This window comes from Charadrius vociferus, unplaced genomic scaffold, assembly GCF_000708025.1.
Source record: "Charadrius vociferus isolate BGI_N301 unplaced genomic scaffold, ASM70802v2 scaffold15, whole genome shotgun sequence".
Taxonomy (NCBI): Eukaryota; Metazoa; Chordata; class Aves; order Charadriiformes; family Charadriidae; genus Charadrius; species Charadrius vociferus.
This window is the reverse complement of record NW_009650064.1, coordinates 792,119-808,763: the sequence shown is the minus strand read 5'-3', so window position 1 is coordinate 808,763 and position 16,645 is coordinate 792,119. Positions and strand designations below refer to the sequence as shown.

General features: G+C 36.7%; 1 protein-coding gene across 1 annotated transcript in view; it reads right to left on the bottom strand.

The window, feature by feature from the left end:
* The window catches only part of ANGPT1 (angiopoietin 1), a 163,664-nt gene that overhangs the window by 22,815 nt on the left and 124,204 nt on the right, over positions 1-16,645 (bottom strand). The window contains exon 7 of the mRNA XM_009891800.1: positions 14,169-14,335. Coding sequence (XP_009890102.1) covers positions 14,169-14,335 — 167 coding nt within the window. The remainder of the gene's footprint in view (positions 1-14,168; positions 14,336-16,645) is intronic.

Sequence of the window (16,645 nt, the reverse complement as noted above, 5' to 3'; positions counted from 1 at the left end):
TTCTACTAATTAGATTAATGGGTTTAATCTGGTGGCTGTGTACTCAGAGTGATGACATCAGTAAACAGTAAGGGATGTTGAGGAATCACTTTGTGGAGATGACAGGAAATGCAATCATTTCCAAACACGGAAACAATATAAGTTAGTATTAATCACAGCATAATTGTCACGATCTCTTTCTGACCATAATATACATATATTTTTTTTTTTTTTTTACATTTTCATGTCATCTTAAAGACTGTGCAATGGTAATGGAACAAACGACTTGACATTCAGTGAGCGCTCTGGTGGCTCCGCTTCAGAAAAGTACTTAGCATGTGCTTAAAATAAAAAAAAAATGCCTAAGTGCATTGCTGAATGAAGGCCTAAGTACACTTCAAAAAAAAAAAAAAAAAGAGAGGAAGGCAAAAAGGAGAAAAAGGTGGGGAAGAGAAAAGAAAGGCTTCTTTTATACATATAGTGTAATTAATGCCAAAAATATGACAATTATTCTTTTGATTAAAGGTTTATGATATTGAAAAGAGGATGTAGGACGAAAATAGTTATATACTCAAGCACGTTCCACCTCCAGCCTGAATAATATGCAACAGGTCTGGCTTGATCCCTTTACACATTAGTGGCTATATTGTACAACATGCTATGCTCATCCTCTGGCCTTTATCTCCATTATCATATAAAGGTTAGGCTTTCATTATGAGGGCAAGTATCTAGGAAAAGGTAACAAATTTTAAAAGCGACTGATGCACAGAGAGTTTCTGTGAAATGTTTATAGTTATTTGAAAAATAAATATTGGCTTCACTGTTTGCTTGGTTTTCTTAATGCAAAATTAAGTTTAAAAAATGCCAAAATGAGTTATGTGGCACTAAGACCTCTGTAGAAAAATATAAACAGACTGTTAAAACATATTTCAACTCCCTTGGCGTCATTTGTGGCCGATAAACAGTCATATATGAGTGAAAGGTTCACTGACTGTCACCCATTTATGATCCAAGTTCTTTGCTGGTGCCACAGTGACCAGGCTAACAGGGATCAGCATGTCTTACATGTTTTTTTCCCCCTAAAACCCCAGGTCACGACCTTATAAGAGCTGCGATTCACAATAATGACTTCTTTGGTTCAAATGGCATTGAGATTGGTACAAAGAGGTTTTACTTCAGTGCAACTGAATTATAATGCTAAGTAAAAGAAAATAGAACACAAATAGTGCACGTGCACTTGGGTCAAGTGTGGTGAGCTTTTCCAGGACTAATTTAAAATTGAAAACACATCAGCTTCTAGTATCTGATGAAACAGAAGACTGGAGACTAGACTCTGGGTGGCACCAGGCACTCATTTGTCTTTTTCTAATTAGGCTTCCATCGTTACTGAGTACCTCATTCTTCCATGATAATAAAGGTTGTTTATTTAAACTTTCCAGACCAACCAAACAATAAAAAGTACATGGCATAAGATATCACAATACTTCTGTGCTCTCATGTTCAAAGTTGTTATCATTTTGTAGATTTATGTAAATTGGTAACTCTTTAGACACAGTGTACACCTCTACTTTGTGCTCTATCTCATCTGCTGCATTGCTGCTGTGAACTAAATAATAGTATCACTTTTTATTTTCATTACATTAGAGAGAGACACAGAAAAATAAAATAAAAAAAAGGTGTGTTTCCATTTGATGATAGGGAAAAACCCCAAAACACAACAATAAAAAACCAACAAACTCTCAAAGATTGATGCAATGAATGACTGGAAAAATCTGGGATGATCCCTTTCCCAAATTCTCTCCAAGCCTCATAGGTACACTTGCCTTTTTGACCCGTGAAAGAAGCAAACTCACAGAAAATATCACACCATTTTGCTGGTATTATCCTGAAAATATGGTGAATCAGTGCAGAAAGTGCTCTCAGAATCAGGATCTAGAAACACTTGCCAGTAGAGCTGTTAATGGTAAAAGAAGGGCAGGAACCCTGGAGTTGGTTGGCTGGGCAGCTGGTAGCAAACTTCAGAGACTTTAACCACAAACATACTAGATTAAATAAGGGTCACTCTAAGAATTTCTGCATGTTTTTTTGCAGGCAGATGAAAGCTTGCTCTGTCAGGTCTCTGAGCAGACATGAGCTCATTCTGCCCACACTCCATCCTGGCTGGAAGCTGTACTGTCGCAATAAACGTGACACCAAGCCTACTCAAGGGCAGGATATATTAGCTTGGGCTCAATGCCACTTTGACAGGTCTACCGAGCTGCTGTTTAGCTCAGAGAGTGGGCAGAGAGTCAAGAGCTATGTGGGCAGACAGTGAACATCTCTTTGTTAGAAACTGTACAGAGGGGCCCTCTGGATCCCTTTCTTCTTTGCTACTACATTGTGGAGAATTTAAGTTTGAATTTTTGGCTAACAGTGAAAATTGTGGACATTTTAGAAAATCTTCCAAGCAGCATTTTTTTTTTTTTTTTTAATCTGGAGATATTGTCACTAGTGCTAAATACATTCATCAGAATCTCCTAAACACTTAGTGGTCAAGTTCACTCTGATGGAGATCTTGGTCACCCACAGGAAGAATATGATTTTTCTAATTGAAATCAGAAACGCATCTCATTCTTTGTATCCACATTTCAGCCTTTTCTGGACTGGCATTTGGAAGCATCAGTTTCTTCGGTTTTGATCAAGGTTATGACAAGAATAATGTCCAGGTTAAATATTCTGAGCTGGACCTGAATTTGGATCCTGAAAAAGTATTCCACTTCCCAGCATTCACAGATAATAGTGAGGAGAATGATACAATCATGGAATCTACATTAAAGAAACTGATCCAATACATAGATATTTTGTAATCCTGAATTTTATTGAGATATTTTTTCTTACTCTGTATTTTACTTTTGCATTAGTCTCTCACAGACCTTTACTGTTTGCACTCTTAAACTTATAGATCCATTATGTTACAATCCTAAGTCATCAATGTATCAGCAATTAGCAAACATTAGTGAAAGTCTAAATATTCACACTGTGATGTTGTATCCATCTATAACTTTTGACGTGTCCTTACACATATCTCTTACATTTTGTACACAAATTTTCACTATACTAATCTATATTCTGATAATTATTATAAGTTGTAGAGAGTTTTAACACTTATGATGTTATACAAGAACTAAGTAAATTTAAATAGTAAAAAAGTGATAACTGGACTACTCAACTGCTGATGAAAAAAATATTGTAACATTTAAAATTAGCTTTTGTGTTATTTAGTTTTTTATAGAAATAGAGCCAAATATCACAGCACTTATGTCCCTGTGATGGATAGCCTGAATTTAAATGCCATCGGATCTTGGAGCTGTCTGGATATCCTACACACAATAGTTTGCTGTCTGGATATCCTACACACAATAGTTTTGATATAAAAAAAAATCCTCATGGGTGGCAAATATGCAGAAACCTCTCAGCTTCACAAGGTTCTTTTATTCAGGAACTGTTTCATGTCAAAGCCCAGGGGAGATGAAGAAGCAATGTTACTAGTTTCTATACTAAGTTCTACACTAATACAAACATCAGTAGGTTTAAGCTCTTTGTAAATGCTTTGCCAGAACTAAATTAAAGAAACATAGCTCTTCTTGGTGTTGTTACTGGCAAAAGTGGAAACTCTCACCTTGGGGACAGTGAGGTCCATTCACACCAGGATTTTATAAACTTTGTTAAAATACTTGGTTGACATTCTTTCTTAATATAAATATGTAGAGGTGGCATAAAGCAACAGAGGCTTAAAAGAGAGCAACACTGTGCAAGAATAACAATATAGATTACTCATGAAGATAATACCAACAAGATGAGAGTAGTCATTTTACATTGGAGCACCAAAAAAAAAAATTGCCTTTACCTTATGAAAGCCTGTGCAGCTTTCTCTTAGGTATCCTGTCATGCTCTGCTTGTCCCTGGTGAAATCACCACTGAGCTATAATACGTGACAAGTAAGATCACTACCAAGTTTCCATAGAGGTTTTTTCTGCCAATACTTACATGCATTAAAGAGTTCTGTCGTATTAGTGTGCCTGTGCAGTAGCCCTCAGCACGGATTTCGTTATACTGTTCTTGCTTTGCAAGTTGTTCTCACACAAGCCTACTAATTATTTTTTTTCTGTAGAGATCCTTACCAGGTAATAAGTAGTTGAGCTACCAGTGGTTGTTCCTGTCCACCTTTCATGTAACAACTTGCTGATCTGAGAGCTTACCCACCATGTAGGAGTTGTGGTTTCTATTCACTCAGCAAGAGAAAGGTTTAAAACCACAAAGCTTCCCTCACAACGGTGCCATAACCAGCAACATGGGTCCCACTGCAAAAAATTGTTCAAGATTCAGTGAGCCTTAGAGGGAGTACAAGTCTAAGCCTGCTGCCTAATTGTTCGTAGAGTATTCAGAGTTCAGGGATAGTCCTGACAGCTTCATAACATGTTTGCATCATTTAATCAAAGCCTATTTAATTAAAAATGAAACATAATCCATGGAGCAGGGAGCATAATCTTAGAATTCCCTCTCGCACCTCAGTGACAAATGACCTGTTACCTACTCATTCTCTGAGTAGTGAATTCTTCCCTGTGCAGTATCAGAGCTTCATCGACAAGTCTGTTCCTCTGCAGCACGGATTGCTGCTTTCTCTTGGGAAGCAATAACTATGGTCTGGATCCCCTCCGGTGAATGAATGCATTAACCCAGGGTCTTTCACTTCTTTCCTGAGTAAGACAGGACATTGTCTCCTACCTTCAGGCTGTGGGCTGTGAACCGTCAGTGGATATAAATGGGTGCCTTGCTATTTTCAGAATTTCCTAATGGTTAACTCTAGGCAGCTCTCTGCTCTGCGTGTTGCCTGATTTGGCTTCCATCTAAGGAGCTTATCTCTCGCCAGGCATGCACAGAGAATCGAGTATCTCAGCTAGGGTCCTGCAGTCTGCTCCAAGGGCCCAACAGCTTTGATGTTAGCACTGAAAATCTTTATCTCACCTACCTGTAGGAAACCATGTCTGATTTGTGAATAAGCACTTAAATTCATTAAATCCAGGATGATGCTTGTCTAGTAAATTGTTACAAATCTTTTTTTTTTTCCTTGCCTCAAGTAATCAGTAGTTTGGATTGATGTGTTTATTTTATTGTAGATAAGCTTTATGGGAAAATAAGATACTTTTGTTCTTACTCATATATTTTCCTTTTCTTAAAAAATGAATCTAGGATTCTGGACAGGAGATAATGACATGCCCATTATGTCTCATAGCGATAGCTGTGGTGGAACATATTGGAAAACAAGCTTCTCTCCAGCCGTGTGGTGGAAAAGCCCTGAAACACTAAAGAAAATAAAAGTTTCTAGAAACATAAACCACAACCAAACTTAATTATTGAAAGTTTCTTATCAATAACCTATCAAAACCCTCTAGAAGGTGAGTTCTGCAGGTACATGGAAATGAATTTATGGAGAAGAGTTATCCAGTGTTGGTGAAGGAAATGTATCAATCTGGAGAAGGCAATTGAAAATTAACCAGTTGAAGGAAAGAGATAGAGAAAAGCAAGACTGAAGACAGCAAAAACTTAGAGATGGCTTGAAACATCTACTAATGAAAATAAACTAATAGATATCTACCTTCTATTGATGAATATGTGGTCACACAGAAATGGTTAGGTCATTGTTATCTCAGACATATTCTGAGTAGCTCACACTGGATGCTTTGCTTTCCTCCCGGAAACAGCCTATACCTTGTAAAGCTTGTATACCAATACTTTTCTAAAATGTCAAGCAAAGAATTTCCCAGAGCTTATGGAACGTCTCTGTTGGTTTCCTTCCATATCCTAGATATTGGTGCATCAAAGAGTTCTAGCATTATTTGTGATCAAAATGAAACACAAAAGCAATGTTAGGGGCTTTTAATGGTGTTTTTTAACAGACACTGTCTGATAAATTGTATCATTTCTGGGCTGATCTTACATATATGAATTGGCATTTGACTTCTCAAAATACAGATTTTCATATAATCTGAAATGCAATTCACGCCAATTGATTTAGAAAGGTGAGGAGGTTTGTGCTCTTCAAATTATGTTACTGTAACTAGGTATGTAGATGCTCTTTCTCAAAAGGGCCTGAAGATTAATAGCAGCACCCATTTTATGTGGAATTGTTTAAGATTAAGGTGGCTAATGATGAAAACTGAAAATACCTAAGTCTTTCAGAGGAAATGATAAATCTCCTGTGTATGAAATTATTTGTGCCAGGTCACCCATAATGAATGACATAATACAATTCCAAATTAAAATTACTAAATAAACTAAGAAAAGTAATCAGTGCTTTTCTGTCATGTGAACTACAGAAGTACATTGGTAGTTCTGTAACAATTTGTACCTCTTGGAAAATCAATTCTTATACTTCACATGGAGAGATATAGTTTGGTATTGAAAGTGTGTTATAGCTGGGTCTGGTACAGCTGTGCTTTCATGGCTGCAGCCTGTGCTCTTTCCTCACTCAAACATGGCAGACAGTCGCTAGATTTTGCAGAGCTGCAAGATATGAAGTTTCAGGGGGATAACGAAGTGTTGCATACTACTTCATGGAGGGCCTATTTTGATAAAGTGAACCCGTATTCTTGTTTCTTGAAGGGAATACAAGTGAAAAATGCTTTGGTGCTGGCAACCGCCCCCCTGCTCCCCAGCCAACTTTGCACCAAAATGGGCATGTGGTGGGGGAGAGTGCTCTGCTAGTCCCTAATCCACTCTCCAACAGAGCCCTCTGCTTTACCCCTCAGGAGCTGCACATCAGCCCTCTTCTATCCATTCCCATCATTCTCATTCAGTATTCCCTTCCCCTTCTCTACTCAGTCGCTCCTTTATGGTATTCGGTGCATAGGCATTCCCATTATCTTCAATAACACAGAAGAAGAAAAATTCTGTTCTTACTTCAGGATAGTCACAGCTATTGTATAGTGAACTACAAATGAGCTTCAGATAGTTAGAGGTGGGAAATGATCAGCTGTGGATGGATCGTATACATAGGGATTTATGTGGATTAAGTTAAATTTTATTATTCATAAACTCCACAAGTATATTTGCATCAAATTTCAGTTAGTCAGAGAAAATGTTATATTTCATTCCTGCTTACATTTAGAAATAGTGCAAGGACTGCCAGTGAGCTTTAGTCACTGATATAATATAACAACACTGGCCTGGTTCCAGAAAGGCCTCTGGTTAATGGGCATCAGACTGAATCCCTTCACTTCCAGTATTTAGACTTCATGGAATATTATTGGACTGACAGTGTTCTTAAATAGAATAAAATTATTTCAGCCAGATATTTATATATACATAAAGACATTAAATCTTTTTTCCATATTATCCATTTTATACTATTGTTTGGTGAAAAAATATTAAATATATTTTCAAATCATGGAAAGTATGCATACCACAGATATCATTCTGTCTGTTAATAGGATTTTGCATGGATATTTCCTCTGAAGTAGACTCGCCAATTGAATTTCAAGCTTCCAAAGAAAAGTGAATTACTGTGGGTTGAAATCTGTGCACTGTGTCTACTTTTTTGAGTCATTCTGTAGTTTTCGTATTTGATAAGAAAAGTAGAGGGGTCTGGGCGGAGGACTGAGTCTCAGAGGATCTGTGTTTATTTTTGTGCTTTGCTACAGATTTCCTACGTGTCCTCCACTGTATTTTTTCTTCCCCATCTAAGAATGGTCCCTTTGAAGGTTGACTGTGATACAAATAACACAGAAGAAGCTAAGCAGATGGCTCAGAAAAACTTACAACTCAGGCTTGTTCCCTTTTTTACCTAAACTACTAAAATGACACAAGAAAGCAAAGGCAGCACTGAAAAGTCTGGGTAATATCAAAGAACCACACCAATATTTAAAAATGAGGTTTTGCACGCTGAGGAAGGTGACAACGGCCTGTTAATGCCCTGCTGCTGGAACAGCAATAGTTTGTGGAATATATTTCTAAATTAAAGATACACAAAACCAGCTGTCTCCGTAAAAATCACACTCTCAAATAATACTTCCTTTTGTGTCTTACAGCATTTTCACTAATACAATTTAAAAGACTGTATAAAAAAATATTTTTTCTCTGCTTTACAGCAAGAAACGTGAGAAATTTTTGTAACAAATTCCAACATTAATTCAGCAATGGTTATTAAAAAAATCAATAGCCTCCACCTTAAAAAATCAGAGATTAACATTACATCAAGGCCTCTGGCTCCAGGCTACCTACCTAGTTTGCCTAAGAAAACAGAGAGAAGTAATACTATTTCTGAAACTAAATATACAAACTCTTAAACAAGCAAGACCTAAAAAATCCAATACTCTGGGAAGACATTATTGCAGCCTTTCAATATTTAAAGCAGGCTGATAAGAAAGATGGGGACAGACTGTTTATCAGGGCCTGTTGTAATAGGACAAGGGGTAATGGTTTTAAACTAAAAGAGGGAAGATTCAGACTAGATATAAGGAAGAAATTTTTTACAATAAGAGTGGTGAAACACTGGAACAGGTTGCCCAGGGAGGTGGTAGATGCCCCACCCCTGGAAACATTCAAGGTCAGGTTGGAGGGGCTCTGAGCAGCCTGATCTAGTGGAATATGTCCCTGCTCATTGCAGAGAGGTTGGGCTAGATGACCTTTAAAGGTCATCTATTCTATGATTCTATGTTTTTATTATTATTTTATGGTTCTATGACTCAGTGAACTAAAAATTCTCTGCCACCAGGTCCCATAAAGTCTAAGAATTGTTAGTTTATATTCAACAATTGATTTGGTTTCCCAAAGTAAAGCCTGGAGAGAAACAGTATTTTGGAGAGCTTGGACACTGTGCTACATAGATTTGTATGAATCGCAGGACCATGTCAGTGAAGTGATTTGAATCATTTCAATGACTCTTCTTCCTGTTTGAAACGAATTCCATCAACTTCTTGTCTCTAAGGGCCCATACATCTGATTCTTCACTACATAGCTGGTATTCTTCTGTTAAGTTGTCTCTTATTTGTTCCACTAGTAATGTGTCTATATTCTTTCATTTTCTTATAAGATTTGCTAATCTCTTTGTCATGTTGGTTCCAATATTCCTTAATTTTAACTATCAAAGGTCAGCCATCACCTTAAGTACGCTCACGGAATTAAGGATGCAGTCTGTCCATCATCAGTTTTCACCTATACCCACCCACAGCAATTCCAAAGTCTTGCTTACTTCAGCAGCACTGCCTCATTATTTAATCATATTCCTCCATGGATAGGACCAAGGGTAGTGAGCCATTGCAGCAATGGAAAGCTTTTCTAAATAAAAGAATGGTGAAATACTGGAATATATTGTGATAGGGAGATGAGGCTATGTTCAATCTCTCTAAGGGTTCTGAAATACAAATAGCTCAGCCAATTAAAAATTGTATTTCCCCCATTCTCCATCCCTTGCATTGCCTGGAAGTGCCGCTCCTGTATCATAAGTAACAAAAGCAGATGTGTGTGCAGGCTGAAATTACTGCTGTTCAAAATCCAGCATCAGTATATCTGCTTTGATTAACTAATATGTGGGATTATGAAGTGTGGTGCCTGAAATCCCAACACATGGTTACTTTTCCTTTTTAATTCTGGAGGGTCTGAGGATACAGGTCAAAGCAGCAGTCTGTTATAGCTGTACAGCTGACTTAAGAAAATAAAATAGTGTCAAGAGATGATCAAGAGTGGGCTAGATAGCATCTGCATAGTAAAAGAGGAGAGGCTATGTATTTTCTGAGAGTCTCAACTTCTGTTTTTATAGTTCTATGAATAATTCCTTTGACTTAAACTGAGAAACACTGCGCTAATTGGGGCTTGCAAGATCTGATTCTTCTTACTCTATGGAGATTTTACTTGCCACAGTGGAAGCCTTGCAAAGAGACTGGAAGACGTAGTTTTCATCATATTTACAGACAGCCCTCTGAGTAATCATTTTGTGTAGATAAGAAGCCTAAAGATGTTCTAAAGGAAACGAATCATTTAGATAATTCCATGATATTGAAGGTTTCACATGTCCTGCACCATTGATTTTTTATCATTCTACATTGACTGTTTCAGTATCCACCTTCTCATCTCAACTTTCTTCTATGCAGTCATCATCTGGGATAAATAGATTTTATTCTGCATTCCCAGAAATCCTCTTGGAGCTGTCTCATTTTGAAAGAGAAACAAGTATATTTTTAACATACATGTGTTCGGCATTACTCTTTTTAATCATAGATTCTTTAGGCTAATAAAAAGTAGTAAAGAGAATACAAACAACCCAGAGAAAAAACAGAACCCTTCTGAAATCACCAATTGGGAGTTATCCAGACTGAATCGAACTTTGCATAATGTTGGGCCTGCATTTTGGAAAAACAGCATGAAAATGATGTTCCGTGTTTTCTCAGACACATTTTATCACTTCATGGTATTTTTTTTCTTTTTTTTTTTTTTTTAGTTTACTATATTCAAATGTGAGACCTGGAACCTTAATTTTTTTTTTGTGTCTTCCAACCATACAAGGTACTGCCATAGCAAAAATGAAAGATCTCTAACTGCTTGAGCTTTTCCTTTTACTTCAATACCCTTTCTTTATCTCAGATCTCCTTGATCTACTGCCCAGACCAGCTTGGAAACTTGTGTCTTTACTGGTTATTCTTTCTTAGTGAATTTGTATTATTGCAAAATAATGTAGAGTGCAGCCAGCCTACAATTACTTATTTTTACAAACAGTGTTGAAGAAGCAAAATTTAATGTTGGTCACGAGCAGAAAATCCTAACAGCTTCCAAAATAAGAGAATATCTAGCTTGGTTGGCAAATTTATTTCAAATGAGCAGCAACTAAAGTTTTGAAAAGGTGCGCTGTTCTGTGTTTGAGGTATTGAAAGCAAATACGGCAAATGCCTGACAACTATGAAGAAAAGGCACTGCGAGCAGGAGGTTGGGAACTGTGGTTTTCAGCTTCAGAGGAATCATTTAAATTCTTAATGGCAGTTCCTCAGATAAAGAGAAAATAGCATTCTCTGAAGGGTGGCCAGCCCTTTTGGACTCAATAATCAGGCTGTTATTTGGCCTGCCTTCTGGAGTTCTATCACAGATAGTGGTGCTGGCAAGGAAAATAAAGAGTTTTTATGTCATAGGATGCATTCCTGTAATAATTTCTAAAAGACCCAAACATAACTTTGGTTTGCAAAATGTCTGTTGGACATACATCTGTCTGAACAAGGCACTAGTGCATTTGTCAACCACGAAAAACAGTTTAGATTTGCATGTGGCTTACACTTCATTTTTTCCAGAACTGTCAATCTGTTACTCAGTTATTTGCTTTAAATATCCAATATGTGTGAGTAAATTTTGAGGAACTCATCTGAAACCCAAAGGGCCAACAGAGATGGACAGAGCTTTTTTAGCTCTTCATGTTTCTCTCTCTGTTTATCACAGAGTAATGTGAATGGAACTGATTCTCTGTTCACTAGATAGAGGAGCTTCAGTTCCTCAGAGAAGGCCACACAGACAGCATCAGTAGAACACGTTCTGGCCTTTAATTAGACTATGGAGTAGAACAGGAACCAAAACGGCAGTCATTAGCCCCAAGTAAAATTCCTTCTGATTTTTGTGGAAAAATTACTTGAACGTGTATAGCATAATTTATTCCTGTTACTCAACATTATACTTTTTGAGACCTGTACACCGTTTCTGATTTAATTTCTACAGTTTTGAAATACATCTCTCTTGGTTTTGTTGTTCACCAAGATGAATTTTCATTGATCAGTTTTCACAATTGTTTCCATGTACAGAAAATATGGTTTATATCACCCAAAGATCTCCCTTTCTTCTAATGAAAGTGAGTTCCCTTCCCTTCCCTTCCCTTCCCTTCCCTTCCCTTCCCTTCCCCCCAGTCTACTTAGGAAATCTCCAAGTGCCTGTGCTACCAGCCAAGGCAAAGAAGCAATGCCTGAGTCCTTTAAAGGCTCTTTCTTTGAGGCAAAGTTTATTATAGATGACAAAGGACATATCAAATTTTTAATAAAGTTTATATCTTGGGCTAGAGCTTGCTCTTTGGCCATCCAGGTTAGTGGCACACCACTATTCATGTCTGTACGTCTAGGCTTTCTTCCCCAACAAACTAACATGGACTTGGTCACAACACGCGTTGGAAAAAGTCCCCGCTTCATGGGATCCCACAGCTGTGTTCAGGAATTGCCTGGGAAAGTGTTAATTGGATTGGGCTAAAACTGTGCCAGGAAAAGCACAACCAATTAAATACACGTAGGACACTACATAATTTCTTAAGCTTGTGTCCTGGTCCTGGTTGGTATTTAGCACCTGAGGTAGCAGAGTTCCCAGACTGTTGGAAGGAAAAGAGTGCAGCCCCTCCCCAAAACTCTGCCTCTTCTGCTCTGGGTGTGTTAAATGGACTTATGATAAGTAGAAATTCCTTAAGCATTTCTAAGTTGCTCTACTGTCTTACTACAAATACAGTCTAGCATTTTGAAACAAAACAAGAAATTGTCTTGCTATTTTGCCATGAATGAACCCAGATGAGTCCTGAAAAGAAATTCTCCCTTAGCATAAGCTTTAACATAAGTTAAATTTTCAACATCCTTCTGATTCTTCAACTATACACCTTGTCCTTATTCAGTGCAGAATAAATGTAAGCAAAAAAGACACTGTTTTGGTTAGCAAATTCAGGCATCTTAATTCACCCTTTGAGTAACACTCCCGATGTCTCTAGTTTTCATTGTAATTTTTAGAGCTATGTGTAACTCTGTCCTTTAACATTTTTCCTCACTTGTCAAGTATTTGTCCCACATTTTCCTTAAATTTTTGAACATCTATGAATGTTTATGACCCCAGATGATCCACTTTTACACTGCTGGTTTTATGTTTTGTGTCAACACTTCTAATTTCCTTTACTTATATTTTCTCTTTGCCTGAGAGAGCTTCAGAATGGGTGCTCCACTTTCCCGAATCTGGGAAATGGCATGGCATGGCTGGAGGCAGTGGAAGGCAGAGCTGTCCTTTGTGTGCCATGGGGTAGTCCTTGCTTCACACAGGAGCTAAACTTATACTGGTTACTTCTGGTTACTTCTAAATGCACTTCTACACTGTGCAGTAGTGCCCTCCGACAAACCCCAGAGGAGAGGGGCACTACTTTGTGTCTCACCTGGGCAGATTCCTGTCAGCAAAAAGAGCAAATTGATCTCACTTCCATTTCTCTGGAGGCCCAGGGGAAAGGGAGGCAATCAGCATTTCTGAGAATCAAGTTACTTTAATTTAAAAATCTGAATACCAACCTAGTTTCACATGTTATGACTTGAATCTTTGGTTTTACAATATATTTGTTTCTCTCCTAAATCTTATGCTAACTAGATGTGCTGCAATAAATAATTCAGGATATTGTTCTGGCTTTCATTTTCTTCCTCCAGCATTGTACTGTTTGTTCAGATGAAGCAATGTTTAAAAAAATAATTATTAAACCACTTAGGTCATCCATAGCTCTTGTGTCTCCAAAGTTTTTGTTCTTTTTTTTTAATAAGCAGATTTAATTTTCCTACTTTTTTATCTTAAAAAAAAATATGGGAGAAAAACTTTATTGGAAAAAGTTTTAATTTCGTATGTCTCTTTTTAACTATAAGTGGAATACTGCTGATGATGATGAATTAAGGCTATCCAGCACCTGACACTTTGTTTTGTGTTTTGTCTCCTCACAATAAGATCCAACATTCTGTTTTTCCTCTTGATTTACACTGAAATTTTAGTTGGTAATATCAGAAATTTTAACAGCAATTTTGGTCTTTTCTTCCCATGTCCATTGTTTCAGTTTTATGCTTCCGAGGTAGAAATCCTTCAAGTTGTAATGAAGAATCCATATCCTTTTTCTATTCAATCAGGTTTGAGTTCTGAAGGTTTCAGATATGCTAAAAGTTATACAACTTTTTTAGCAGTTCTACCAGCCAACACGATTAATAATTATCCCTTGTTCTCAGATATGTTGGTTTTACTCTAACATTCCATCACTGAGAAATCAGATTTCTATTTTATTTTTACCCTCTATATTCACTTTCAATTAAAATCAGTATCATATTATTGTCCTTTCTCATATTTAACAAGGGAACAATGAACAATATTTATCACTCAGCAGAGTCAAAAGAATTTTAATAGATTCTTACCTGTAATTCTGCTTTTCATTTCCTATGTGAAATCTGTCATACTGTGAATATGCTCGGTTTCCTTCCCAGTCCATTAATTCAATTCTTAGAGAATATTGCCTCTGACTTGTTATTGCAAAGATAAATTCATTTCCCAGCCAATGTTCACCTGAAGGGCTACCAAAACCCTAGAAAAAAGTTGGCAAAATAACTAGATGTAATTATTGTAATTGGTAGAATCTTTAGACAATAATAAAACCATCATTACATTTTACCTATACATTCTAATTACTGGTCATAGCTTTCTGTGCTCCAGTTTGACTATCTATAAAATGAATCAACTAATACGAACCATGTAGGAGTGTTGTGTAGTTCAACTGATACTTGAAAAGGCAGTTGAGGTTATCAGTTGAAAATCACTTTCCAATTACAAGATATTAATAGTATGATGCTGCATTTGCACAACCTTCAATGGGAATACTGGGCTTAGTCATATTCTATAATACATTTCGTATAGCATTAGTCCTAGTTATCATTGAGACAATTAAGGCAAAACAGAATTCTGCTATATGCTATAAAAGATTAAAAAGACTTTACATTAGCCTACACTACACTGAATTCAAGTTAGTGATGGATAATATCTCGTGCTTTAATCTCTAAAGAAGAATGGACGATTCCTTTCCTGTCGAGTTTCTGTCACAACTTAAGGAGGGAGGGTTTTATTTTAAAATCCTCTTCTGCATATAAGACCTGTGGGATAGGACAGGACAGTGTCTGTGAGTGATCCTCAGTTGTAACATTTATTTATTTCATTCTTGATCCACTAAAGCTCATATTAGCCAAGATTTTGGCTACTATGAAGTTATTACTTTCTCACCTGCTGAGGTGAAATAAGATATCTATATATATTTTGATGCTTTGAAATCTTTAATTTAAGAAGTTGGGAGTATTCATAGATTATCAAAAGCACCGGAGAGGGTACTGTAACTTTATTTTCTAAGAATGAAAAATAAACAGCAGTAGAATATTTAAGGTACCTAACTCTCCTCATATTTCATATATTCAGATGATCTTATTTCCAGTTAAGCAAACTATACGATTTTCAAACATAGAAAAATAATAATAAAAAAGTATAACTAATTTTCAAAATGTATTCCTAGACCTATATTTTTGTGTATCTTACCGGTTTTTAAATTTGTTTTAATCTTAGTGAATATTTTACTACATTAAAGTTAGGGTTTTATTTAATGTAATTAATTTAATGTAATATATATTAAGATAATTCTTTATAAACTATTTGTTCCTACCTGAGAACCCTTAGATCCATTTCTGGTCTCTTTAAACAACAACAAAAAAAAATTAAACTGTAATCTTTACTTTTGAAGAACTATTTCAGTGTGACTATACTTATTCATATTTCTTAAGCTAGGAAAAGTGGGAACTGGAAATCTCCTGGTTTGCTTGCACTGATGTACTGGCAGTGTTTTAGAAGAGCCTTGTGAAAATTTCTGGATCAAATTAAATGAAAGATTGGATGACTTTCTGGACTGTGATAAAAATTCACCTTCTGTTACTAAGCTGTGACTGACAGATATAGGAAAGAAGTAAACAATAAAATTCTAGTTTGGAATAGATTAGACTGTACCCAATCTCAGATATTTTCACTTGTCATTCCCTATAGGAAGTTACTTTCCCTCTATAGTGCCCATCATGGTATTTAACAGACAACATTTGCTTTCAGGTCATTAATTAAACTATGTGATGTGCCATTGATTGAGTCAGTGTAATTTTCAAGATTAAGTTTGAGCCTTTTCAAAAAGCACATATTTATTAAAGGAGGTAAAATTAAGAGACTTCCTTGGGACTAGAAGTTAGGTAATGGGAACTGTGTCCATGAGACACATTGGCAAGAAATCTATTTTCTCTATATGATGTTTCAGTCACTCCTAACGTGAGACGGAAACACTGAAAGTACAGCCCTCTCTCTCTTCCGTTTTTTATTGCATTGCCCTGCCTCCGGCCCTGACTAGTTGAGTCCGTCAAGGATGAAATCCTGCCTCCCCAGAGGCCATGTGGCAGCTGAGTTAAGCTGCAGCACAGCTAATACTGTGCTCAGGCAATGAATAATTATACCAGCTGCAAACTTCTAAAGAAACTTAATTTAAAACAATTTAGAGGCTTAACATTTTATGACTGGATCAAAAAAAAAAAATCAAATGGAGGAATTTTTTGTTGTTCCTACAGGGAATTACACTAGAAAGCACTCTACTCAGGGGTCACTTTTGTTTTAACTAGCCTACCTGGGCAGATATTTGGTGCTCACTGATACTAGAGGCTGAGAAGACGTGCCATGTTTGGCTACGCTGAGCTGAGCGTGCTGGTTTATATTTTGAATAAGCATGTCTGCCTTTTGGCTCAGAGACCATCAAGTGATACCCATGGACAAAGTGTTTAGTCTGCAAGAATTGAAATTCAGAAGTCTGTGGTGAGTCTCAGAG